This window comes from Seriola lalandi, unplaced genomic scaffold (assembly GCF_002814215.2).
Source record: "Seriola lalandi dorsalis isolate HSWRI2012SDOR001 ecotype SW California unplaced genomic scaffold, Sedor1 jcf7180002052129, whole genome shotgun sequence".
Classification (NCBI taxonomy): domain Eukaryota; kingdom Metazoa; phylum Chordata; class Actinopteri; order Carangiformes; family Carangidae; genus Seriola; species Seriola lalandi.
The window spans coordinates 287,362-313,207 of record NW_019522682.1 but is presented as its reverse complement, the minus strand read 5'-3'; the positions used below and the strand labels follow the sequence as shown (position 1 = coordinate 313,207).

Genomic DNA, 25,846 nt, shown 5'->3' with positions numbered 1-25,846 from the left:
CTGTTGAGGGCCTTATATACACAAGATCCTCCCTATGAGAGAATTAATGGTAAACATAGCTGTTTCCTCATGTTATACAACCTTGCCACCCTGTTGCCTGACTGACCATGGTTTGACATCTAAACCTATGACCTATGACCTATGATGGGAAACAGCACGGTGTAAAGTCAAGTATCTGAGTATTTTTCTAATCTTATCTAAATTACTAAATACTACTGTAAAATATGGCAAACACAGAACATACTCTGTAGATGTATACATCTTTACACATAACACATAAATACATACACATATACATGACACATAAAAACATGGAAGAGAGGAAGCCCAGCGGTCCTTGGAAAGTTGGTATTGAAGCCCTGCTGTTATTGACTTACAGAAACAGGTGGTGTAATTCTCAGATTAGCAAATAACACACGGTTTAAGATAAGATTAAACCTCCAAAATAACTCCTGTGCTGCTGTTATTGTAAAATGTATTTGAGCTTCAGTGTTTTGTTCATACGAGAAACCCTAAAGATAACACTGTAATTTGTGTTGCATCCTACAGGATTTGATTGCAGCGCCTCCTTTGTCACTATCAAAATCTGTAAATAAATTTAGTGTAATATCTAATGTTATCTGATCTGTCATTCTTTTATTTTCCATTGAAGTCACTCATAAATTGCTTGATTGCCTGTTTTAGATGCTTAAATAATTGATAATAATCTGATTAAATAAGCAATGTGTAAGAATTGGCCAACAGTCAAATTCTTAGGGGGCGGCAGATTACCAGAAAGTTGGGGAGTCCACCATTATAATAAGAAACAATTAAATACACTCTTTGGTCCCTCCTCAATTTCCCCCAGAAAATCTTTGAAAGAAAAATGTTAAAAAATGACACATGCTTCAGTTGTCATCTGAGATGTGACTGAATGATTGACATCCCTCTCTCCCCTTTAAAGAGGCACTATGAAAGTATTTTAGTTTAAAGAAACAAGTACAAGGTATGTTTAGAAAGGTCCTAGTGACTGATAGTTTGGCCTTTTTAATAAATCAATGCAGATGTGAGGCATTTGTGTGGGAATTAACTTTTTTCTTTAAACTAAAATACTTGCTTATTGCCTCCATAAAAAAAAGACAGATTTCGAGTCTGTAGTTTTGTGCTACCTCTGTCGAAACTTTATGTATTAACAACAAAATTGAAAAAACAAGAAAATTATTGGCCGACACGTGACTAAAGCTAGAAGTTGTTTCAGAACCATGGAGAGCGCTGTTTGTTGCGTGTAGGTACCATGCTGTGAAAGTGCTTCTATGGAGCGGAGGAGCTTGATAGACAGACGGACAGAACATATCACTTGGTTCGGATTCTTAGCCTGCTTGCTTTTCGTGGTTGTAAATAGAACTTTAATTGTGTGATAATAATAATTCCATTGCCTCTCATTGTAGTAATCCAAAGATAGACGGGAAACGTAGGGGAGGTACTAAGTTCATATTGTACTTATCACAAAGTTTGAGTTTGGCTGCATGTTTTCTGGGTTTTCGACACTAAATAGGCTATAATGCTGTATATACAGTATATTCACAAATACAAACATAAGCTTGTTTTCTTTTTGAAGAGGTTAGCTTAGCACTGTCAGTAGACAGAGTTCAGTTTCACTATGCAGACTTTTTAAAATTGTATGGTTGTTATGTTATATGGTTTTCTTAATCCATTTATTTAACCTAAACTAATCTTTAGTTCCTAATAAGTAATAAGTTATCTTATTTAGCCCTGTCACCTAAGCTAGCTCGTCACAGTCTTCATTTAATATTCTTGATTGTTTCAATTATTTGTCTTGGGTTAAATAAACAAAAACATTTCGGTTGTTTCTGGGGCAAACATTTGTGTTTTAGCAGTGGTAATAACTTCTAAAAGCCTTGTTTGAAATGTGTCAATTTCTTTTGTATCCCGACACAGGAAAACAATGGACTCTTAACTTGAATGTGGAAATTATTGACTTGGCCTTGTCCTAATTTCATATATTACAGCACCCTTTTCCATTTTATACAAACATTAATTAATTGATTAAGCTAACTATATGCTAGCTAATGTAGATGGACTGTTAAGAAAGTGGCAGGAAAGTCTTATCAAGCTAATAAAATACATCAATATCATAATTTCTTTACTGTGTTTTGATTTTGTTTATTTTATATTATGAAGTTAACACACCACTGATACATTTAATACATTGAATAAGCTCAATACCAAAATATTATATTGTTATAGCAGTAGTATCTGTCATTGCTGACCTAAAAATACTCAATCAAAGTAACTCATGTGCTATACATATTAAGCACTACTCAGGTTAATTGTAAATTCAATGAGGCACGACACATTTTTAATAAAACCAAAAAATATATAATTTTTATTCATCATACTGACGTGATACTTTAGACCTGCACATCCAAAGTGCAGGTGCACAGGTGATTGCAAAAGCTCTTTATTCTGAGAAGTTTATAGGTAAGTTGGGCAGGACACTGGTCCAGAAATGCACATAACGCATTCTCATCTTCTGTCTGACATAGTTCTTGTCCATCTTAGAATTGATCTCCAGGTACTGGTGTCCAGTGCTGGTGAATTTGGGCCAGGTAACAGGCACATGCAGGCCTCCTTTGTTGGGATCTCTGTGGGCATAAGCAAAAAACAGGTTTTGTTTTCTATTTCAGTCTTTGGTTGAAGTTTATTTGATGTCTGCAATGCTCTGTGCCTTGTGCAGAATTATACCCAGTTTTGGCGAAGTTGGTCCAGTAGGCGATCATGTAGCCAGAGACATCACGGTGGCGAGGCCAGTATCCCAGTGGTGTGGCGAAAGGCTTTCCGAACACATATTGCAGGTCATCAGCGTGGTCGGCTCCCATCCAGCTGGGGTAGGGCCTGCCAATGCCGCCCATACGGTTGGGCTGAGAGAACAGGTAGGAGTACGTACGGCCAGTTCTTTAGTGAAAGAAGAAAAATATGAGGATGTGTCAATAACAAAGAGAAAGATGAATAACAAACCTAAAATCTGAATTCTTATTAAATCTTCTCTTATGAAATCCCAAACCAGGGCCATTACAGGAGTTTGGTAAAAATGATAGACTTCTAGCTAATTAAAAGCCCTGTGCCCTGCATTTATTCCCCTTCTCAAGCAATGTGGGGAATGAAAGGGCTTATATATATATACTGACAACTATAGCTCTATTGTAAGATTCTGCTCTCACGTGGCGTTGGCAGCATGAAGGTAGAGGGCAGCCTGTGTTGGAACCAAGAAGATGTAGTCTGTTCCAATCTCCACCACAGTTTTCTTGATAGTCTCCCTGTTGGGATTTGATCCCCAGGTTGAGGTGTATGTGGAGTAGGCATTGTCCAAACCAGCCTGGCCCTTCTTAGTGTAGGATCCCAGAAGCCTCTTCAGATCGTCACTGCATTCGGAAGAGAAGGTTTGAAAGTTAAGCCTGATAAAACACCTCTCTGCCGCCAAAAATGTTTATGCTCCACAGTTCTCACAAAGGTTTGTTGCTCTGGGTAGATCGATTGAACTGTCAATATTTCACACTGATCAAAAGGTTTGAACTCACATAGAGGTGTCCACCAGGTGGGAGTTGATTGAAGGAACATCTAAACCAGTGAAGAGGTGTCCATCCATGTCGTTGACTCCAGCAATGTAGTCCACATCAGCAGCATTGTGGAAAAGGTTGTAAGGCTCATCAGGCAAGAAGTCGCCATCGATCACAGGAGACAGGGCCAGATTGTGTACGAGGGGGTCTAACAGAGGCGGATAAAATCAGACTTTTTAAGTGACGATACACAACTTCTTTGTTTTAACTTCACTAACATTACACATCACCTTTAAGTTATCATTATGAAGTACATGTTAATTGCATAGTGTAATGGCTATAGAATAATTACGCTATCTGACTTTGGATTGGTTCCCTACAAACTTCATTTTCCCTAGGCAATTCTGTCTGCCATTTGTTTTGACTTGTCTTGAGCTATCTAAAGCTTTCCCCAGGAAGCTGAAATGGTGGTTGGTGGAACAACCAGAGTAACTGGGTGAATGTTAGAACAGAAACTGAGGTAAAAACAAGAATGAACCTTGGATTGGTTCGCTCGAAAGGGAGAGCCATGTTTGGACTGCAACAGCCTTATTTCCTTGTACCAACCTTGTCGATTTTTTTACTATCGGGCTTTGTCCTGTTAATTGTCCCTGTGGCCAGTTCGACTATGGATACACTGCCAGCTGCTGTGCTAGGAAGCGTTGACACTATGTCTAAAATGAAAATGTAAACTAGGTTATATGGAGTGTAGCCCTTACAATCGGGTGAGCTGGACAGTTTGAGAGAGCCGGCCAACGTTAGGAGCGCAGGATCAGTCATCTTCAAACAGGCGACCATCTTTTCATTGGTGGGGCAGTTGACCTTCAGAGCAACCTGGGAAGAGGGTTCAAATCATCCTTAATTGTTTTCCAGACCCGAAGATATATGTCTACCTTTAAATGCCAATGAACACTTCTGAAAAGAAGGTTCAAAGTTGCATGGAAGAAACAAACTTTTCGGAGAAGCTGTGATGTACCTCCTCAGCGAACTTGCGGGGGTTCCTGTTTACAGCCCATGGGCAAAGGGCGACTCCACTCTGGGAGATGGCTCTCTTGAACAGCCCTCTGTTGTGAGGAGTGAGTGTCTGTGGGCAGACAGACAGAAAATCAGATGTTTTAGTGCATTCTTTAAATTATGTTAGACTCATATGGACAAATTCTGCATTTTATCATCTATGTGTCGATAATTCACCCAGCCTCTCAGGTGTTTCTGCTTCAACGCACACAGTAGGCTAAATGTCCAGAAACAAAGCTTCTTACCTGGAAACTAACACTAGCTCCACCTGCAGACTCTCCAAAGATGGTCATATTGTCAGGATCTCCTCCAAATGAGCGAATGTTCCTATGCACCCAGGCGATGGCGGCATGCTGGTCCCACAGACCGTAATTTCCTGACAAGAAGATAAAACAATTTACAAAATTTTCCCGGTCACCTTCCACAAGGATTTTTACAATTCTGTCGCTGCTGTGGAAGAATAAAGTGGCATCTACCAGGCAAGCTAGAGTCTCCAGTGCTTAGGAAGCCAAGAGTTCCCACACGATAGCCCAGAGTCACCACAATAACATCTCCTCTGTCTGCAATCTCCTGCCCGCTGTACAGATAGTTGTCCAAGAAGTTTGCACCCATTGAACCTCCTGCCAGGAAGCCTCCTCCATAGATCCAGACCATGACGGGCAGATCTGTGGACACTAGACACAGAGAGAGAGATTAGATCCAGTTGTGGTGTTGCTCTATTGTAGATGGTACTTTATGGGCTTCTGTCAGAGTTTACCTGAGCGGCCATGAGGAACCCAGATGTTAAGGTAAAGACAGTCCTCACTTCCTCTGGTGTCAGTCATGATAGTGTTCACCTGAATGCATCTCTTCCTGTACTCAGTGGCCTTCAGGACACCTGATGAAAGAAACACAGTGTAAGAGTATCATACTAAAAATCTTTATTCAATAAAATTAAAAGAGAAAGTTTGTTATGGCTCTTGTCACTAAAATATAATTTTTGTACTGTGAATTCTTGAGCAAGAAAACATAGGAGTTTAAATGTAAAATCCAGTGGGTGAAAAGATCAGTCTACCCACCGTCCCAGCCAGGGTGACGCTTTGGTTTCTCAAACCTTCCAGGGATGTCAGCAAAGGGAATCCCCCTGAAGACGTCCATGTGGCGACGGAACCCAAGACGAATGTTCTCGCCCTGCACCATCCCTCCCTCGGTGTAAACCACCCCAAGCTACAGAAATTAAACAGACACAAAAAAAAAAAAAAAAAAAAAACTTGATGTGGTAGTCCACCAAGAATTTAGAATGAAAGTCTTTTTTAAAAAAATATGACTACACCTACGGTGTTTGGCATGTTGCATTCAGATCTGATTTCTCAGTTTCCATTTGGGATATTTTGGAAAAACACTTGTTTGAATCAAACAATCATGTAACATAGCAATTCAAAGAATGCTTTACTATTAATAATTTATAAATATGTAATGACAGAGACATCTAGACATCTGTTCCTACAGCATTTATCTAACAAAGACATTTATTGCTCAAAATTAGAAATACTAATCCTACTTTCTTAATCAAGAGTAGCACCTGCATTTCAGAAAGTCAGGAGATGCAGAATTTATAGCATTTTCTACATACTGAATACTTTAACTGATTTTTGACACACTAGGAGTACATTTTTGTGTGACACTTACAGAGGTCGCAGAGACCGTCTCCAGAAACACCGCAACAGCAACCAAAATTCCCAGCTTCCCCATCATGACCTGACTGTGAGAATCAGCTTGGATGTCGGCCAGACTTTTATAAAGGGGACTCCTCCCCTAAAAAACATCCGACCAGTGTGAACCAGTGTCTGTGGCCCTGCATTTTTCGCTGTTACATAACATACAATATTTAACCACCTTGTCTCCACAGCACTTTCCTCAAAAACACATTCAAACCTGTATCTCTATAGCTTCTCATTTCAAGAGATGAGGAGTTTTCACTGGACCTTGATGGTTGAACATGATGATGAAGTGGCAGACTTGAAAGTGTTAGGGCTTATCAGAGGCAAAAATGTAATTGGAAGTGAAACAACCATTTGATAAACTCCCTTTGTCCTAGGACATTCACCAAACCAGGTTTATATAAACTATTCTATCTTCTTGAAAACATGACTGGAAATGTAAATTTGTGTTTATCTGTGAACTAAGACAACTATTATAGATAACTCCAGATAAAGACGAACCCTCGTCTTCTCTCTATTACATATGTAATCAGAAATTTGATTTGTTGGTCTTTATGTAGCTGTATTTTCTTACACACATCAAAAATTAAGAATGAGCTACACACACACACACACACACACACACACACACACACACACACACACACACACACACATATACATATGGGATAAGACCAGACATGACGCCTGTCAACATGTTGTCATTCCGATCCATGAGTACTCTACAGTTATTACTACATTATTACCTGAATACTCAGGATTCATAAGTCGGTCCTCAACCATCTTCAAATTCAGCCTTCATTTTGATCCAAACAAAATGCCTGTAAGGTTTTGTGACTGCAGTTGTGAAACTATCTTGGTGACACAATCTGTTGACAGACAGACATAAACACCTGTCAAAGTACTCAAAATCGCCTCTGCGGTAGTTCCCACTACAGGACATATTTTACCATGATAACACACATTCACAGGCTGACATGGTGAAATCAATACCAGCCGCTCTGTCACGGCTGGTAATGAACCAATTTGTTATAATCACAATATTTAATAAATGTCCAAAGTTATTTAACAACTACAAAAAACACTTCCTTGTCGTGAAATAAAAAATACAGACAAAAGTAGGAAGCAAATGGACTGGACACAATTACTGGCACTCTTTTGATAGATTTATATCAGTTCGTGTGTCCACATGACCTGAATTAACCAATGAATGATTGTTTCGCTGCACAAAAAGGGGATGATTACTTCAATTTTCTTTTTCATAGTGGCGAAGACAAAAGAATTGTGTGCGAGCATCAGAAATGCTATTATCAAAAAATGGTTTTATGAGATGGCTAGGCTAGGCTAGCTCATTAGCATGCTAACTTCAGTAGATATTTGCAACACAATACGTAGATTTCTTTGACATAGCATCAAAACTGTTATTTCTTCACATTCTGTTGATAAGCTTAATTCATTTTTTTTATGTTTTAAACTGAAATACTGATGAGTAAAGGCCACATGCACACCACTTGCTTGATCTCTTTTATGGTGTAGTTAATCAAGTTAAAAAAAAATCTTTTAAAGAAAAAGTTAATACTTGCACACACTTTTCACCCCTGCACTGATTTATTAAAAAAGTTGAATCAAAACCTTGATGTTCTGAAACATCCAGGGTCATGTGGTTTTCGGATGTTTCAGATGTGATACATCCAGGGACACATAGTATTCAGACGTCTCACATGTGAAGCATTCGGGGCACATGTGGTTTTTGGACATTCATCATGTGAAACATCCAGAGGTACATGTCGTTTTCTGATGCAAACCTCAAAAGAAATATTGCTTACCATGACTCCACGTTTTCCAGTCAGTCAGTCAGGACTCAAAATGTCCCCAACTTTCACCAGACATTATCGTCCTTTTCTAGTATAATCAGAAACACAGAAGTTGTATATTTCAGTCACAAAAATATTCTGTAAAACAGCAATGTCAGCCCTAAATATGAACTTTTATTAAGGCAATAACAACTAGGCCTACAATAAAAGTTATGATAGCTGTACTCTCAAGCTTCAAGTTGGTCACTCATGCCAAGATGAAACATAATTGTGGAAGATGCTCTGAAATCATGTTACAAACACTTATTTTTAATGTAACTGAAAAGCAGGTGTTGCCATTCCTCCGGAGGCACATACTCTAAAATCAGTTATTATCGGTTCTTTCAGCTTACAAATCAAATTTTACCTGCTACTTGAAAGATGTGAGCCCGCTATCAACCGTATCAACATCTGAAAAAAAAGGTGAGAACAGAGAGAACACAATAGTCAGCTAAAAAGAAAGACAAACAAAGTCAATTTAATTAGGAAGATAACATTAGCTTTATGTCCACCACCCAAGGGATGGATAGCCACACAAAATTAAACTTCGGTAACATTCAGTGTTTTAGAAACTGGTGTGATTAGCTATCATTAGCAGGGTAGCCAGCAAGCTATAACCACAACCAGTTAGTTGAGCGATGCTTAAACGTTACACGTGGTAGTTAATGTCGTTCTTTGCAAAAATGTATCACACTTGGTGCCTCTTACCTTATATATGTATATAATATATATGTACCTTATATCCGCAGCACTTTAAAAAAAAAAAAAAAAAAAGCTCTACCAATATGAAAAAAATTACAAAAATCTAATTAGTCATTTAAAAAAAGCCAAGACAAAAAAAATTAACCCATGGGTTTCTTAATACATAATTCAGGAAGTGTGGTTGGTGAGGTTAGTAATCTGGTTGCAGTCAAACGATCTAAATCACTGCAAAGGATATATTAAACTGCATACAATATATTCACAAATACAAATATGACTTTGTTTTCTTTTTGAAGGGGTAATAGCAATGTCAGTAGACAGAGCTCAGTCTCACTATGCTGACTTTTTAAAATTGTATGGTTGTTATCTGGTTTTCCTAATCCATTTATTCAACCTACACTAATCTTTAGTTCCCTATTCTTTATGACAACAGGAGAAATAGTAGGAAATAATAAACCAAGGGTGGGAGCATGACAAATAGTGGCTAATAAGTTAGCTTACTTAGCTAGGCAGCTTGCCAACATTAGCTCTGTCACCTAAGATAGCTCGTCGCAGCCTTCATTTAATATTCTTGATTGTTTCAATTATTTGTCTTGGGTTAAATAAACACAACATCTCTGTTTTTTCTGTGGCAGGTGTCCGTGTCTTAACAGTGGTAATAACGTCTAAAACCCTTGTTTGAAACGTGTCAATTTCTTTTGTATCCCGCCACAGGAAAACAATGAACTCTTAATTTGAATGTGGAAATTATTGACTTGGCCTTGTCTTAATTTCCTATATTATAGGACTTTTTTCCATTTTATACAAACATGAATTCATTGATTAAGCTAACTATATGCTAGCTAATGCAGATAGACTGGTATCAAAGTGGCAGCAAAGTTTAATCAAGCTAATAAAATACATCAATGTCATAATTTTTTCTGTCCATTTTGATTTTGTTTATTTTGCATTATAAAGTTAACAAACCACTGAAAAATTAAATTACATTATAGTAGTAGCAGTACCATCTGTCATCATTGCTGACCTAAAAATGCTAAAAGTAACTCATGTGCTTTACATGCAAATTCTATATATTTGGCACTATTCAGGTTAATTGTAAATTTAAAGAGGCACAACACATTAATAAATAAAACCCCAAAAATACAATACTTATTCATCACCATTTTATTTTTCCTGAACCAATACTGACGTGATACTTTAGACCTGCATGTCCAAAGTGCAGGTGCACAGGTGATTGCAAAAGCTCTTTATTCTGAGAAGTTTACAGGTAAGTTGGGCAGGACACTGGTCCAGAAATGCACATAACGCATTCTCATCTTCTGCCTGACATAGCTCTTGTCCATCTTAGAATTGATCTCCAGGTACTGGTGTCCAGTGCTGGTGAATTTGGGCCAGGTAACAGGCACACGCAGCCCTCCTTTGTTGGGATCTCTGTGGGCATAAGCAAAAAACAGGTTTTGTTTTCTATTTCAGTCTTTGGTTGAAGTTTATTTGATGTCTGCAATGCTCTATGCCTTGTGCAGAATTATACCCAGTTTTGGCGAAGTTGGTCCAGTAGGCGATTATGTAGCCAGAGACATCACGGTGGCGAGGCCAGTATGCCAGTGGTGTGGCGAAAGGCTTTCCGAACACATATTGCAGGTCATCAGCGTGGTCGGCTCCCATCCAGCTGGGGTAGGGCCTGCCAATGCCGCCCATACGGTTGGGCTGAGAGAACATGTAGGAGTACGTACGGCCAGTTCTTTAGTGAAAGAAGAAAAATATGGGGATGTGTCAATAACAAAGAGAAAGATGAATAACAAACCTAAAATCTGAATTCTTATTAAATCTTCTCTTATGAAATCCCAAACCAGGGCCATTACAGGAGTTTGGTACTTCTAGCTAATTGTGCCCTGCATTTATTCCCCTTCTAAAGCAATGTGGGGAATGAAAGGGCTTATATATATATACTGACAACTATAGCTCTATTGTAAGATTCTGCTCTCACGTGGCGTTGGCAGCATGAAGGTAGAGGGCAGCCTGTGTTGGAACCAAGAAGATGTAGTCTGTTCCAATCTCCACCACAGTTTTCTTGATAGTCTCCCTGTTGGGATTTGATCCCCAGGTTGAGGTGTATGTGGAGTAGGCATTGTCCAAACCAGCCTTGCCCTTCTCCTTAGTGTAGGATCCCAGAAGCCTCTTCAGATCGTCACTGCATTCGGAAGAGAAGGTTTGAAAGTTAAGCCTGATAAAACACTTCTCTGCCGCCAAAAATGTTTATGCTCCACAGTTCTCACAAAGGTTTGTTGCTCTGGGTAGATCGATTGAACTGTCAATATTTCACACTGATCAAAAGGTTTGAACTCACATAGAGGTGTCCACCAGAGGGGAGTTGATTGAAGGAACATCTAAACCAGTGAAGATGTGTCCATCCATGTCGTTGACTCCAGCAATGTAGTCCACATCAGCAGCATTGTGGAAAAGGTTGTAAGGCTCATCAGGCAGGAAGTCGCCATCGATCACAGGAGACAGGGCCAGGTTGTGTACGAGGGGGTCTAACAGAGGCGGATAAAATCAGACTTTTTAAGTGACGATAGACAACTTCTTTGTTGTGTTTTTTTATCATTATAAAGTAAATGTTGTAAATTCAGGCCCAGACATTTTCACGAGGACAAACTTTGAGGTTTTTTTTCCTTACTGTTGAGCTTTGTATAGATAGTCCCTATGGCCAGTTTGACTGTTGAGAGAACTCCAGGACTTGACGAGGTTCAAAACTTCCTTTCAGTTGGCATAATATATACTAGATGAGTAAGTGACAAAACCTTCCTACTTATTAATACAATAGGGTGTTTTACGCCTCTATCATAGCATAGAGACTGCAGTTTCTAGTTCAAACTGGGATTCTTATGGTTGTTTCTCGCTTTGGACAGTGACCAGTCTGATAGTGATAGCCATGTTGCTAACCCTAACCTCTAGCAGCCAGAAACAAACAATTAATCGTCTGTTTTAAACAAATAACGTGTTTCATGGCACTGGCCTTTTAAAAGTGGTGAGCAATGGTGAAAAGTACTATATTCTTCAGTGTGAGGGTAAAGTTGTCTATTGTCATTTGTGTAGAGTGTAGTCCTTACCATCGGGTGAGCTGGACAGTTTGAGAGAGCCGGCCAACGTTAGGAGCGCAGGATCAGTCATCTTCAAACAGGCGACCATATTTTCATTGGTGGGGCAGTTGACCTTCAGAGCAACCTGGGAAGAGGGTTCAAATCATCCTTAATTGTTTTCCAGACCTGAAGATATATGTCCACCTTTAAATGCCAATGAACACTTCTGAAAAGAAGGTTCAAAGTTGCATGGAAGAAACAAACTTTTCGGAGAAGCTGTGATGTACCTCCTCAGCGAACCTGCGGGGGTTCCTGTTTACACCCCATGGGCAAAGGGCGACTCCACTCTGGGAGATGGCTCTCTTGAACAGCCCTCTGTTGTGAGGAGTGAGTGTCTGTGGGCAGACAGACAGAAAATCAGATGTTTTAGTGCATTCTTTAAATTATGTTAGACTCATATGTACAAATTCTGCATTTTATCATCTATGTTTCGATAATTCACTCAGCCTCTCAGGTGTTTCTGCTTCAATGCACACAGTAGGCTAAATGTCCAGAAACAAAGCTTCTTACCTGGAAACTAACACTAGCTCCACCTGCAGACTCTCCAAAGATGGTCATATTGTCAGGATCTCCTCCAAATGAGCGAATGTTCCTATGCACCCAGGCGATGGCGGCATGCTGGTCCCACATACCGTAATTTCCTGACAAGAAGATAAAACAATTTACAAAATTTTCCCGGTCACCTTCCACAAGGATTTTTACAATTCTGTCGCTGCTGTGGAAGAATAAAGTGGCATCTACCAGGCAAGCTAGAGTCTCCAGTGCTTAGGAAGCCAAGAGTTCCCACACGATAGCCCAGAGTCACCACAATAACATCTCCTCTGTCTGCAATCTCCTCCCCGCTGTACAGATAGTTGTTCAAGAAGTTTGCACCCATGGATGCTCCTGCCAGGTAGCCTCCTCCATAGATCCAGACCATGACAGGCAGATCTGTGGACACTAGAGACAGAGAGAGAGATTAGATCCAGTTGTGGTATTGATCTATTGCAGATCATACTTTATGGGCTTCTGTCAGAGTTTACCTGAGCGGCCATGAGGAACCCAGATGTTAAGGTAAAGGCAGTCCTCACTTCCTCTGGTGTCAGTCATGAGAAGGTTCACCTGAATGCATCTCTTCCTGAACTTAGTGGCCTTCAGGACACCTGATGAAAGAAAAACAGTGTAAGAGCAGCGTAAGAGTTTTGAAAATTATGTATGTTTTCATGACAAATTTCATCATACAGTTTAAGCCTTTAGCTGATTCTCAGTAACCTCTATGGCTATATCAATTAGACTCAGATAACATGCTCCCATTAAAACAAAAAATGAACAAAATTGACTGGATGAGCAAAAATAAAACATTTTGCTGAACATTTTTGAGCAAGAAAACATTATTAATATGAGTTTAAATGTAAAATCCAGTGGGTGAAAAGATCAGTCTACCCACCGTCCCAGCCAGGGTGACGCTTTGGTTTCTCAAACCTTCCAGGGATGTCAGCAAAGGGAATCCCCCTGAAGACGTCCATGTGGCGACGGAACCCAAGACGAATGTTCTCGCCCTGCACCATCCCTCCCTCGGTGTAAACCACCCCAAGCTACAGAAATTAAACAGACAAAAAAAAAAAAACTTGATGTGGTAGTCCACCAAAAATTTTGAATGAAAAAGACGGGCATGTTGCATTCAGGTTTGATTTCTCAGTTTCCATTTGGGATGTTTTGGAGAAAATGAATATGTTTGAATCAAACTTCTTTTCCTATCTTTCTATCAGAGTAATTTATAACTCAAAATTACAAATAAGAATTATACTTTCTTAATCAAGAGTGCATTTCAGAAAGTCTGTAAATGCAGAAAGAATTTTTGTATATGTGTGACACTTACAGAGGTCGCAGAGACCGTCTCCAGAAACACCACAACAGCAACCAAAATCCCCAGCGTCCCCATCATGACAAGACTGTCCGAACCAACTAGAATGTTAGCTAGACTTTTATAAAGTCAACTCCTCCCCTAAATAACATCTGATCAGTCTGCACCAGTGTCTGTGGGCCTGCATTTTTCCTTTTCTCCGCAGCACTTTCCTCAATACTTACTGTTGATTTAATTAAAAACACACTCAAACCTGTATCAAAACCTTCAATAGCTTCTCATTTGAAGAGATGAGGAGGTAAAGACTCCCTTTGTCTCTGGACATTCACCAAACCAGGTTTATATGATCATATCTTCTTGAAAACATGATTGGAAATATTTATTTATTTATTTATGAAAACTTAGACAGCTATTAAAGATAACTCTAGAAAAAAAAAAGAGAAACCCTCATCTTCTCTCTATCCCATATGTGATCTGAAATTAGATTTTTTGGTCTTTATGTAGCTTTATTTTCTTACAACCTTCAAAAACGAAGAATGAGCCGCAGCACGTTCACCTCACATGACACCGCCATCATGCAAACTGATTAATGGAGTGAACCGATGTAAGGACAACTGCCACAGAGGAGAGGGTCTCTGTACTTTTATGGAATAGTAATACAGTATTAGTAGTGGTAATATAGAAGAGTAATTACATGGAAATGTGCCCCACTCCCCCTCATGTGTTTTTGATTATCTATTAATATTTTCTATGGATGTTAACGGTGCTGTGATTGCACAGTTAGGAAGAGTTTTCAGTTATAGTAATATATGAATATTCATAGAAACTGTTTAAGGGTATTTAGTGAGTTAAACACAGTAAATAGGACAGACATGTCCACACGGCAAATGTTTATGTGACTTGAGAAGTGATTTTCCAACTTTTGCGATTGTTTACCAGGAAGCCAACCCTCGCTGAGTTGACACAGCTGTCCAACAGGACTCAAAGTCACACTGCTGTAGCCGATTCAACAGTTAATCCTCGTTTGATGTAAAACCTTTTTCCTAATGCTGCAAGCCTGGACTACAAATAGCCTTCATTATAGCCTACAATAAGTAACAACTTCAGTAAATTAAAGTGGACATTACTATCTCTCCAAAATGTGACCTGCATGATTTACTGTCATCAGTAAGTTTATATAAGTTTAGAAAAGAAAACAGAAAGAGAAATTACTTTGAGAATGGATCTCAGAATATAACCAGCAATTAAATTAAATTCTACATATATGCATACTGCGTCTCTGTATATGTATATGTATATATATATAAAGTACCAGTTAAAAGTTTGGACACACTTTGCTATTCACTTCAATGGGCAAGGGTGTCTAAACTTTTGACTGGCACAGTATATATATGATAGGGTCACACCAGCTGAGATGCCTGCCATGTTGACGTCCCAACCCATGAGTATTCAGTAGTTATTAATACATTATTACATGAATACTCAGGAATCGTGGGTTTGTCCACACAAATCTACAAAGTCAGCCTTCATTTTGATCTGAACTACACACCTGTAAATTTGTGTGACTGTATCTTTCACGGTTGTGACACAATCTTTCCAAAGACATGAAGATCTGTCAAACTACTCAAAACGGCCTCGGTGGTGCTCAGACTGACAAGGTGGAATCAATACCAGCCACTCTGTCACAGCTGATAATTAACCAACTTTGTATAATTTACAATATTTAATAAAATGTCCAAAGTTACTGAACAACAACAAAAATCACTTTCTTATAATGAAATAAAAAAAATACAGACATTAAATGTACTGGACATAATTACTGGTAGCCTTATGACGGATTTAAATTAGTTCCTCAAACAAACAAATAAACATGTAAGACCAACACCTGTTTGTCCACATGACCTGAATTAACCAATAGGAATGTTTTGGAAAAAATATATACGTTTGAATCAAACCATCATGTAACACAGCAATTAAAAAATTTCTTTAGGAGTAATAATTTATAAACATATTATGAAAGAGACAAAGACTTCTGTTCCTTCACTGTTTGTTTAAAAAAGACATTTATTGCTCAAAATTAAAATAATAATCATACTTTCTTAATTAAGAGTAGCACCTGCATTTCAGAAAGTCTGTAGATGCAGAAATTATAGCATTTTTTACTAAATTAATACTTTAACAGTCTTTTATTTTCTTTAATTTTTTTTTTTTAATATACTAGAGGTAAATGTTTTTGTGTGACACTAACAGATGTTGCAAAGACCGTCTCCAGAAACACTGCAACAGCAACCAAAATCCCCAGCTTCCCCATCATGACCAGACTGTCAGAACCAGCTTAAATGTCAGCCAGACTTTTGTAAAGGGGACTCCTCCCCTAAACAACATCCGACCAGTGTGCACCAGTGTCTGTGGCCCTGCTTTTCTCGCTGTTACATAACATGTAATATTTAACCACCTTGTCCTCACAGCACTTTCCTCAAAAACACATTCAAACCTGTATTTCTATAGCTTCTCATTTGAAGAGATGAGGAGGTAAAGACTCCCTTTGTCTCTGGACATTCACCAAACCAGGTTTATATGAACTATCATATCTTCTTGAAAACATGATTGGAAATATTGATTTGTTTATTTATGAAAACTTAGACAGCTATTAAAGATAACTCTAGAAAAAAAAAAGAGAAACCCTCGTCTTCTCTCTATCCCATATGTGATCTGAACTTTGATTTTTTGGTCTTTATGTAGCTTTATTTTCTTACAACCTTCAAAAACGAAGAATGAGCCGCAGCACGTTCACCTCACATGACACCGCCATCATGCAAACTGATTAATGGAGTGAACCGATGTAAGGACAACTGCCACAGAGGAGAGGGTCTCTGTACTTTTATGGAATAGTAATACAGTATTAGTAGTGGTAATATAGAAGAATAATTACATGGAAATGTGCCCCACTCCCCCTCATGTGTTTTTGATGATCTATTAATATTTTCTATGGATGTTAACTGTGCTGTGATTGCACAGTTAGGAAGAGTTTTCAGTTATAGTAATATATGAATATTCATAGAAACTGTTTAAGGGTATTTAGTGAGTTAAACACAGTAAATAGGACAGACATGTCCACACGGCAAATGTTTATGTGACTTGAGAAGTGATTTTCCAACTTTTGCAATTGTTTACCAGGAAGCCAACCCTCGCTGAGTTGACACAGCTGTCCAACAGGACTCAAAGTCACACTGCTGTAGCCGATTCAACAGTTAATCCTCGTTTGATGTAAAACCTTTTTCCTAATGCTGCAAACCTCGACTACAAATGTCACCAGCAATTAAATTAAATTATATACATTTTTTTAAAAGCCACACAAAGCTACAAGCGCCTTTATATATATATATATATATATATATATATGTGTGTGTTATATAAATGTCTGGACACACCCCATTCACTTAAATGGGCACACCTGTAAATTTGTGGGACTGTATCTTGAACAGTTGTGACACTATAGTGGTGACACTATAGCGGTGACACTATAGTGGTGACAATATCTGTCGACATACACACATAAACACCTGTCAAAGTACTCAAAACCGCCTCTGTGGTAGTTCCCACTACAGGACATATTTTACCATGATAACACACACTCAGACTGACCAGCCAGTCTGTCACAGCTGGTAATGAACCAATTTCAAATAATCCGAATATTTAATTAAATGTCCAAAATTATTGAATGACAACAAAAACACTTTCTTATAATGAAATAAAAAATACAGACATTAAATGTAGTAAGTAAATGTACTGGACACAATTACTGGCACTCTTGGGGGATTTATATCCGTTCCTCAAACAAACTAAAAGACATATAAGACTGACACCTGTTTGTCCATATGACTTGAATTAACCAATGAATGATGGTTTTACTGCACAAAAAGTTTCCAGTTTCTTTTTCACAACGGTGTAGACAGAGAGCTGTCTGAGAGTATCAGAAAAGCTATTAACAAAAAATTCCAAAGGCTGCAAGACAATCATAGGAGATCCTGAAACCATTTCAACAGCTTGTATCAGGAAGTTTCACAGTCATAAAACTGTTAAGATGTTAAGTAGAAACTCATCGAGCGAAGCCTGTCAAGGTTGGTGAGGCTGACCTGGAGCAATCTTGAAGTGGTGGTTTAACCCGCATCATGCGCCATCATGGGAAAGGTCATGTAGGATATTATTGGAAGAAAGGCACAAAAAGGGAAGACTAATGTTTGCAAAAAGTTTCATAGATAAGCCACAGTCTTTCCAGGATAATGTTCAATGGACAGACGAAACAAAATAGAGCTCTTTGGTAAGGCAGTGCATCAGTTTGTTTATAGGCGACGAAATGAAGCTCAAGGAAAACACCATACCTACAGTAAAACGAGGTGGAGGCTCCATCATGCTGTGAGGCTGCGTTACTGCCTCTGGTACTGGAGGCAGTGAATGTATTAAAGGAATAATGAAATCTGAAGATTAACATGGCATTTTGGAGATAAATGTGTTACCCAGTGTAAGAAAACTTGATTTGAGGTGTCGGTCTTGGGTCGTTCAGCAGGACAACGACCCAGAGCTTCACACCCAGCAGCACAAAAGCATGGTTGGAAAGGAAATGATGGACAGCACTGAGTCCTAATCTAAACCCCATTGAAAACCTTTGGGGAAAGCTGAAACCTGCCATTATAAAAGAAGCTCCTGCAAATGGAAAAAAAGTGCTTGAACACATATTAATGAGAGAATGGCAGAAATCAACAGACAGGTACAAGAGGCTTCTAGCAGCTACAAGAAACATTTAGAGTCATTGTAACCAAATGTTCTGAAACCAAATATTAGTGAAGGGTGCCAATAAGTTCCCCTTCCATTGAATGGGAAAGTGGTCTCAGACTTTTCGACCCCACTTTAAAAACAGTTCAAACCAATTTAGTGTAGGATAAAACATGAAAACGTTTTAAAGAAAAAAAAGGATATATTTAAAAAGGAGTTGATGAATAGACTTATGGTTAAGCAGGTAAAAAGACCGTTGCAGTAATAAAGTCATGATGAAATGAAGGCATGTAAAATGGTCAGTGATACAGCAGAGTTGTTAGTAGGAGTTTGTAGCATTTTTAAGCAAATATCTTGCATGTTCTTCCTCATACTCACTGCTGTTTTGTGTGTGTCAGGATTTTTCTATTTTATCTTTCTATTTCAAGGGCATTTATCTTGACAATGTTGTTTTCCTCTTGTGTCATTGTTTTAAATGGTATTTGATGATGTGTAGGAAGACTACATCTTGATCAGTACTCTTGAGAAATTGATGTATTAAAGCTCAATTGTAAGGACGATACGAGTCTGACACAAACCACGAGAACTACTTAAGTTTTTATTTATATTTCACTGGGTCATAAAATTTTTTTTTACAGAAACAAATCCCTGTAAATTATGAAAAATCAAGACACACGTCATCAAAATGGTTGTCCTTTGTTACATGTAATCCAGAATTTCTGTCTCCATCTCATTTTCACTTCCCTCAGATGGCTGAAATTCATCATCGTCATCTTCCTCGTTCTCACCATCCTCCTCCTCCGGTTCCTCTGCATCCACATCTCTCACTGAGGATTTTAGATTTGCACCTTTGCGTCTGGTTCTCTTGGGGAGTTCTGGCATCGCTGGGGGAGAGAAATAACATCAGATCACAGACTATTGGGTCTCCTAGTTAACAAACCTTTCAATGCCGTGTTTACTTGTTACAGGAGCCAAAATCCTGCCCCTCTACTGCAACAACGGAGCAAGCTCTATAAAAGTGAATGTCCATGACTGAGTGAGTGATCGAGTTACAGCATTGCCTGCAGTGTTTCCAATTAAGTGCATTTGTCAAATGCTTCAGACCCCTTTAGCAAAAATGTTTTTTCATAAAAAAAACAAACAAAAACAAAACACACATGGCAACAAAACTAGCAGCTTTTTGGATAAACCTACTTTCCATAGAAAAGAGTTTGCAGTACTACCCCGCAAGCGAGAGGAACACGTCTTTCCACGTCTTTTCAGTGAGTGTTTTGTGAAATGCTGCATAATTTCACCTCTGTGGGGCAAAGGAGCTATGTAAGTTTTGTTATTGCTACAGAGCTAGCGTCAGCATTAACAGCTGTTACCAGTCTAGAAGAAACGTTGTGAGTTCAGCATCAAACTTCATTCCTTTACTCCGCAACAGCTATCTCAATGTCTTTTCTTCCACTGAAGTTAGCACGCTAAGCAGCTAGCCCCAGTCCATCTTGTCACTTTATGATAGTGGCTCTCTGTAGCCTCCAATCTCCCCTGAAGAAGTACCGCTGCTCAGAGGTCGTACTATAACCTCTTGTCTTGTAAACGCAACAATGGCCGAAGCTCTTGTCAAGCAACAATCACCACTACCCGTCCCCGGCAGGAAACCACATTCAGCATCACAGAAAACTTACACATAGTCCCTTTAAAAGCAGAAACAAGACCAAGAGCTGGCAGACATGACAGCAGCTCTGTAAGGCTGTACTTGGCTTTGAGCTAAATGCTAACGTCACGATGCTACAGCAAAAATGTTAACATGTTCATGTTTAGCAGGTTTAATGTTTACCTTATTCAGTATCTTAGGTAAGCCTGTACAACGTTCCTAAGTTTAACTGCTGACAATTCTGGGCCATGAAGTGTGATAAGGACTCATAAGTGGACATTGATTCACTTGCTAACCAAGAACACGATGTGTGTGCGCACACATGGATCTCACAGGACACAGGACACAGTGTCCAAGAAGTGACCCTTACCTGGTTTCTGTTCTCGGATGACCTTCTTGATCATGGCTGAGATCATGTCCCTCAGCTTGTCCGTGGTGCCGACAACACACCAGCCGTCCCGCTCGTTACATATCTGCTCATTACCGCAGTTCTGCTCAATCACCTCTTTGATACTGGAAACACACAAATAGCTGCATTACACCCAAACAGTGGTGGAAAGTGCTGTGCTGAACTGAACTTTTAAGGTATTATTACTTTACTTTTTTTTTTTTCCTTTTCTGCTACTTTATACTTATTCACCTAAACGTTTTAAGATCCCTAAAACTGAAATTAAGACCTGAAACATTACATTTAATTGTATTAGGACAATTGATGGGCCATGTTTTTCTAATTTATAGGACTTTTCCAGCACTTGCATACACTCCGGCATCAGTTCGATTACACTAAAGCAGTTGAGATGAAAAATAATACACACAACACTGTAATGTACCTTTCTACATCCAAATCACAGAGCTGGTAAAACATCTGCCTGTGAGGAGGCAGCATGCCCTCTCTGAAAATGTAGGACGACTCCTGTGGGGATGACACAGCAGCAGGTATCACCATATCACAGCTTGAAACCAATGAGCATCTTTGGACATGCTCCAATAATGCGTTCACTTAACGTGACCTTGACTGACCTTCAGCTGGTACGTAATTGGGGTTGTATCTCGACTGGAACTAGGTCCCTCCTGAGCTGGAAGATCCATCACACTGGCAGGCTGGGGACCTGGGAAGAGCGCAGCAGTTTTTCCACCATGTTGTCAGTGTAGATTATTGAGGACTTGTTACTGCCGTTTAATTTAGTGAGCCGGGCTGTACAATTTACCATTAATTACTGTCAATGTGTTTACACGGCTACATGAAACCAGGATATGCGTGCAATCAGACAATACTCTCACAAACCTCTGACTGTATTTTAGAAGCACTTCTTACTTATTCTAACTGTAGTGTGTGATTTAATATGAGATGCTGCTTCTTCATTTTTTTTTTGTTTTGTTTATGTGTATACATGGACAAGAATACTAGCTGGGGAATCAGATTTCTTCAATCTCCTAACCAGATCACAGACTCTTGTTCCTTGTTTGTGTAACATTTAAGAAATCAGGGTACTGCAGAAAGCCAACTGTGACCTGGTTATTTGTCAGCTAATTCACCTGCCTTGCACAGTACATGTACAGTGTAAGGCCATTGACATTTTTTGAGCCTCATATCTCAGGTCGAACAATCTGGTTGGAAACGCTTGTTTTTATCACTTGTGTTGATTGGGTTTTATGAGGTCACGTGTTATTTAATGATGTTTACATGTGTCCCCTCTGTGAGGGCTTTGTTTGCTGTGGGCGTCCATATTAAATAAACACATACATCTGAATAAAGTCACCCACTCACCTGCTTTGTTGAATGTGATAGGCAGACTATAGTTAAGAGCGCTCCTCTTGGCTTTTACTGGCATGTCAGATAGTGAATAGCCTAAATGTGGGAAAAACAGCAGCCAGCAGTCAGTGTCAGGCAGAGAGGTCGGACTTTTCATTGAGATTCAAAATAAGAAAAAAATATTCTACAATATCACCAAATGCTATTGTTACTACTAGTAACTAAAGAACTCCCTGGCAAACTGCTCATCAACTAACAAAATACACTGACTCTTGTCCCGTCCTGCCTCAGGCTCTCACCGTGCTTGGTGCTGCAGCGGATCCTGAAGTCTAGTATCTGGTATTTCTTGGACTCTGCGCTCTTTCGGGGGTCAAAGCCCAGCCTCACCCACAGACTCCTCCATGGTCCTGTCACCTACAAAAGTTAAGTCTGTAATTTAACTTGAATTTAGGAAAATGAGATGTTATTATTCTGTGGCAGTAGAGAACAGAAAGCTAACTAAAGCTACTGAGAAAAAGTAAAAGTGTTGGAACGTCAGCTTTGGTTTTGTAATCACCAGCTGCTTCAGTAAGACCATGGTGATTCTTCCTCAGGCTGAGATTCAGGAGGTTTATCCATAAGGATGTTGTCACTGTGTGAGTAACGCCTACCCATGGCTTTTGCACATGCACTACACAAAAGGTCAAGTGTATTGTGGTGACTGCCTAACCAATGCATTTCCTGGGTATATCTTCATAGCGGTCCTTTCCTTTTATGGCCCACAGTTGTTTGTAGTTTCAGTCGTTAATTACACAAAAATGTCCAAAAAGTAATTTAACTACTTCAATCACAATGCACAAGAATGTAGCTGAACTGTTATGAAAAAGCTAAAAAGGAAAGTTTTCTGTGTGTAGACTGCGGCTTCATTTCACACAAACTTTTTTAAACTTGTAACTGCAGCCTGAGACAGCAGCTGCCCACTCTCAGCAGCGGTACCTGCAGGAGAGGGAGGAGGGCGGAGGAGGTGACCGATAGTAACCTTTGTCTGTGTTCTTCATTCAGCTTCAGTCAGCAAACCTGTATAAGCACACTCGAATATTTGTTTATCTATCGCAGGTCATATCGTCATGGAAATATTGAACAGCGCTATCGCAGATTTTCCTCATATGGTGCAGCACTAATATTAAAAAAACAATAGATTTCAGGTTGGAATTTTTTCTGTTCACCTCCTCACTGAGGCTTCAGTGTGTATTTTCACTTAAGTTTCACTGTTTCAAAATGTAACTGATTGACATCATGGAAAATGAACTGAACAGCATTTATTTTTTCCCCCTAAAATGCAACCTCACTCTTTAGCAGGGACAGTCTGTCTCCTCAGCTCACCATGTAGTAGGCGAAGACGGGCAACAGCAGCTTGAGTTTATCAGGGTGGATGTTGATGTTGGCCTTGACCGCGTTCCGGGACCAGATGGGCCGGCTCTCAAACATCTAGGCACAAAATGTTTGGTTTGAGATAAGATAAAAGCTCAGAAACGGAAGGAAAGCCATACCTGCGTAATATTGAGCTACAGTTTCCAACTTCAAGCAGATGCTATTTCTGGAGTGAGAACTGGTTGATTATGATGGTTTGGTCAACAGAGTGACTACTGAAAATAGCCTGATGGCTGATCTGATCCTCCTTATTCCAACAATAACACATATTCTCCTGTTGTAAGCAAGTGACCTTAGTAATCAGAGGGTGCGTTGAACAGAAGAACACAAACCTTTTTCAAATGTTCTTCAGCCTCTTTGTCGGACTCCTTCAGGCAGACTCGTGCCCAGTTGAGCCGGGCCGGCTCGAGGCACTCGCTGGGCACAGTGGCATCGCTGAAGCTGACGAAGATGGCGTTGTGGGGCCGACGAGCACGATTCAAACCGATAAAGTTCTTCTTGTTGAGGGGCATCTGGCTATAAACACAATGGAAGGGACACAGAATAAATATATTCCTGATAAACTGCAAAACCGAAGCAAAGTTTCCAATATTGACAAAAATAGATTTCTTAAATAGAAATTCTTGAAACATTCCATCCATGCTGTATATCTGTACCAGTCGTTGTGGCCAAATCAGGGTTTAGGCTCATGTAGTATGTTCCCAAATTTTGCCTTACAAGAAAATCAAAAGAAGGTCAGCTTGTAAAATCTGAGGAAAATTATGCTTCACCCACAGAGCTGTTACTGATTTTTGATGGATGTCCGGCCGGTAGAAATAATCCACGGGACTGTCGAGGCGTGAGAAGATGGCCGGGGGAAGAAAGAAGGGCATGGGCTGCTCAAAGAACTCTTGATTCTCTGTTTTGCGAAGGATGATTTTGTCGTATAAAGACATGTCTTTCCCACCTTCTGAATGCACAGCGAGGCACTGAAAGTCTGCCAGCCCTGCAAAGAACAAAGAGGTAATCAGAACAGTCACCTCATCAGTTCAAATCCTGTCTCTTTAATAAAGATCACATCACTGAAATTCACATTCTGTTGGTTTGAAATGTTCAAAGACTTCATAGATGAGAAGGACTTTTGCTCTCGCCTTGGAATTTGTATGTTGTCCCTATGACTCCGATCACATCCATGTGGATCTCAGCATCCTTGGGGTCTTTCTTTCGCACCCGCCGCCGCACTCTAAGGAGGAGGTTGCTGGACGGGAAGCGGTTTCCACACAGAGAGTGACAGAAAGGGTCCTGAGGTCGGAAACGCAGCTCAAGCCGCCGGTTGGGGTGAGCGAAGGTCTGTGGATTAACAGGAAACACAGACAGATATCAGATTATAACAGTGAGGACAGCTATGACCACAGTAAAGGTGATGACAATCAGCTACTCCAAAACAGCCACTAAGGTGATTCTATTCAGCTCACATTATTCAAAATAAAACCGATGTTAGGCCTAGTGCCAAAATGTGTAATGTGATACAAAACATCCAACCTGGGGCCTTTGATGACCCCATGTTGTTGTTTCTCTGATTTAAACTACCGCCCTAAAGACCTTTTGAGAGGTGGACAACGTTTTGGAAACCCTGAAATATAGATGTGTAATTTTAAGTTCAAATGCCCCAACACCATATATGACTAACAGTAATACAAATGTAAAAATGTACACTACACATCTGTCTTACAGTTCATAGCACTTGGCCATCAAGATAAAGCCTGACATTACAGAGTAATGTTCAACCTTATGAAGTCTGCACGCGACACACATTGTTTTAAAGCAGACAAAGTTAAAATAATAAAAGCCCAGGCACGATAGCCACAACATTTTGTCCCAGCTGCGGTCTACTTACTTTGGATACTCCTTGTTCACCCCCGAGAGTCTCCAGCATCTTGGGAACACTGTTAATCACCGCCGGATACTCCACACACACCAGCCTGTTGTCCCGCAGCTTCACGGTGGACGAGCTGCCGGGAACATCATCTTCAGCCGGACAGGAAACAGTCAGCTCTTTCAGAGTAAAATCCAACTTCAGCTCATTGGAATCCGCCATGCTGCCTTTTCTATCTGCGTTATTTAAACGAAGACACTTAACACCAAACACAGCCCGCTAAAACTCCCATAGCTCCCAAACACCGCAGCGTGAGGGTGTGTCCAAGTGCAAAATATCGCCGGGCGGAAACGCTGGTGCACACATATAGTTCCGCGGGTTTTTATTAAACCAAAAAAGAAAGTTCTCCTCTTCTTACTCTTTTTGATATCAATCAAGACGTTGACTAATTTGACTCAACAACTCAAATTAAAAAAATAAAATAAAATCTTCAAGAACATTCAAGCAGGACAGTCAGAAAAATGGTCCCTTTTCTTCTTCTATTAAATATATATATATTTCTTAAATA

The 25,846-nt window shown here is 39.6% G+C and overlaps 3 protein-coding genes across 3 annotated transcripts; all 3 read right to left on the bottom strand.

Annotated features, from left to right (window-relative positions):
• Positions 1-2,356: 2,356 nt before the first annotated feature.
• On the bottom strand, positions 2,357-6,363 carry LOC111650143 (bile salt-activated lipase-like). Its single transcript, XM_023399954.2, has 11 exons — positions 6,279-6,363; positions 5,669-5,816; positions 5,368-5,487; positions 5,087-5,284; positions 4,856-4,986; positions 4,573-4,680; positions 4,316-4,430; positions 3,579-3,765; positions 3,222-3,422; positions 2,746-2,955; positions 2,357-2,645 (listed from the first exon to the last, which is right to left on the bottom strand). The coding sequence occupies exons 1-11, from the start codon at positions 6,342-6,344 to the stop codon at positions 2,462-2,464; spliced, it is 1,668 nt and encodes a 555-aa protein (XP_023255722.1). The 5' UTR covers positions 6,345-6,363; the 3' UTR covers positions 2,357-2,461.
• A 3,651-nt stretch (positions 6,364-10,014) lies between these two features.
• LOC111650144 (bile salt-activated lipase) lies at positions 10,015-14,003 on the bottom strand. The gene is made up of 11 exons (XM_023399955.2): positions 13,864-14,003; positions 13,432-13,579; positions 13,028-13,147; positions 12,747-12,944; positions 12,516-12,646; positions 12,233-12,340; positions 11,976-12,090; positions 11,213-11,399; positions 10,853-11,056; positions 10,397-10,606; positions 10,015-10,296 (listed from the first exon to the last, which is right to left on the bottom strand). The coding sequence occupies exons 1-11, from the start codon at positions 13,927-13,929 to the stop codon at positions 10,113-10,115; spliced, it is 1,671 nt and encodes a 556-aa protein (XP_023255723.2). The 5' UTR covers positions 13,930-14,003; the 3' UTR covers positions 10,015-10,112.
• Positions 14,004-19,199: 5,196 nt separating this feature from the next.
• Positions 19,200-25,607, bottom strand: gtf3c5 (general transcription factor IIIC, polypeptide 5). Its single transcript, XM_023399910.2, has 11 exons — positions 25,300-25,607; positions 24,554-24,752; positions 24,198-24,408; positions 23,756-23,939; positions 23,376-23,480; positions 22,313-22,427; positions 22,029-22,109; positions 21,281-21,369; positions 21,091-21,173; positions 20,631-20,773; positions 19,200-19,505 (listed from the first exon to the last, which is right to left on the bottom strand). The coding sequence occupies exons 1-11, from the start codon at positions 25,498-25,500 to the stop codon at positions 19,321-19,323; spliced, it is 1,596 nt and encodes a 531-aa protein (XP_023255678.1). The 5' UTR covers positions 25,501-25,607; the 3' UTR covers positions 19,200-19,320.
• Positions 25,608-25,846: the final 239 nt, after the last annotated feature.

Bases quoted from the DNA above. Each gene is read 5' to 3' on its own strand.
- LOC111650143 (XM_023399954.2), bottom strand. From the start codon at position 6,344: ATGATGGGGAAGCTGGGAATTTTGGTTGCTGTTGCGGTGTTTCTGGAG. The intron at 5,817-6,278 runs GTAAGTGTCACA...TAATTTCTGTAG, and splicing joins AGACGGTCTCTGCGACCTCT to CTTGGGGTGGTTTACACCGA. The intron at 2,646-2,745 runs GTATAATTCTGC...TTATGCCCACAG, and splicing joins ACCAACTTCGCCAAAACTGG to AGATCCCAACAAAGGAGGCC.
- gtf3c5 (XM_023399910.2), bottom strand. From the start codon at position 25,500: ATGGCGGATTCCAATGAGCTGAAGTTGGATTTTACTCTGAAAGAGCTG. The intron at 24,753-25,299 runs GTAAGTAGACCG...GTTAATCCACAG, and splicing joins GTGAACAAGGAGTATCCAAA to ACCTTCGCTCACCCCAACCG. The intron at 22,110-22,312 runs GTGAGAGCCTGA...TCCCACATTTAG, and splicing joins CCGCTGCAGCACCAAGCACG to GCTATTCACTATCTGACATG.
- LOC111650144 (XM_023399955.2), bottom strand. From the start codon at position 13,929: ATGATGGGGACGCTGGGGATTTTGGTTGCTGTTGTGGTGTTTCTGGAG. The intron at 13,148-13,431 runs GTGGGTAGACTG...TTCTTTCATCAG, and splicing joins GCGTCACCCTGGCTGGGACG to GTGTCCTGAAGGCCACTAAG. The intron at 11,400-11,975 runs GTAAGGACTACA...CGCCTCTGTTAG, and splicing joins ACTGTCCAGCTCACCCGATG to ACCCCCTCGTACACAACCTG.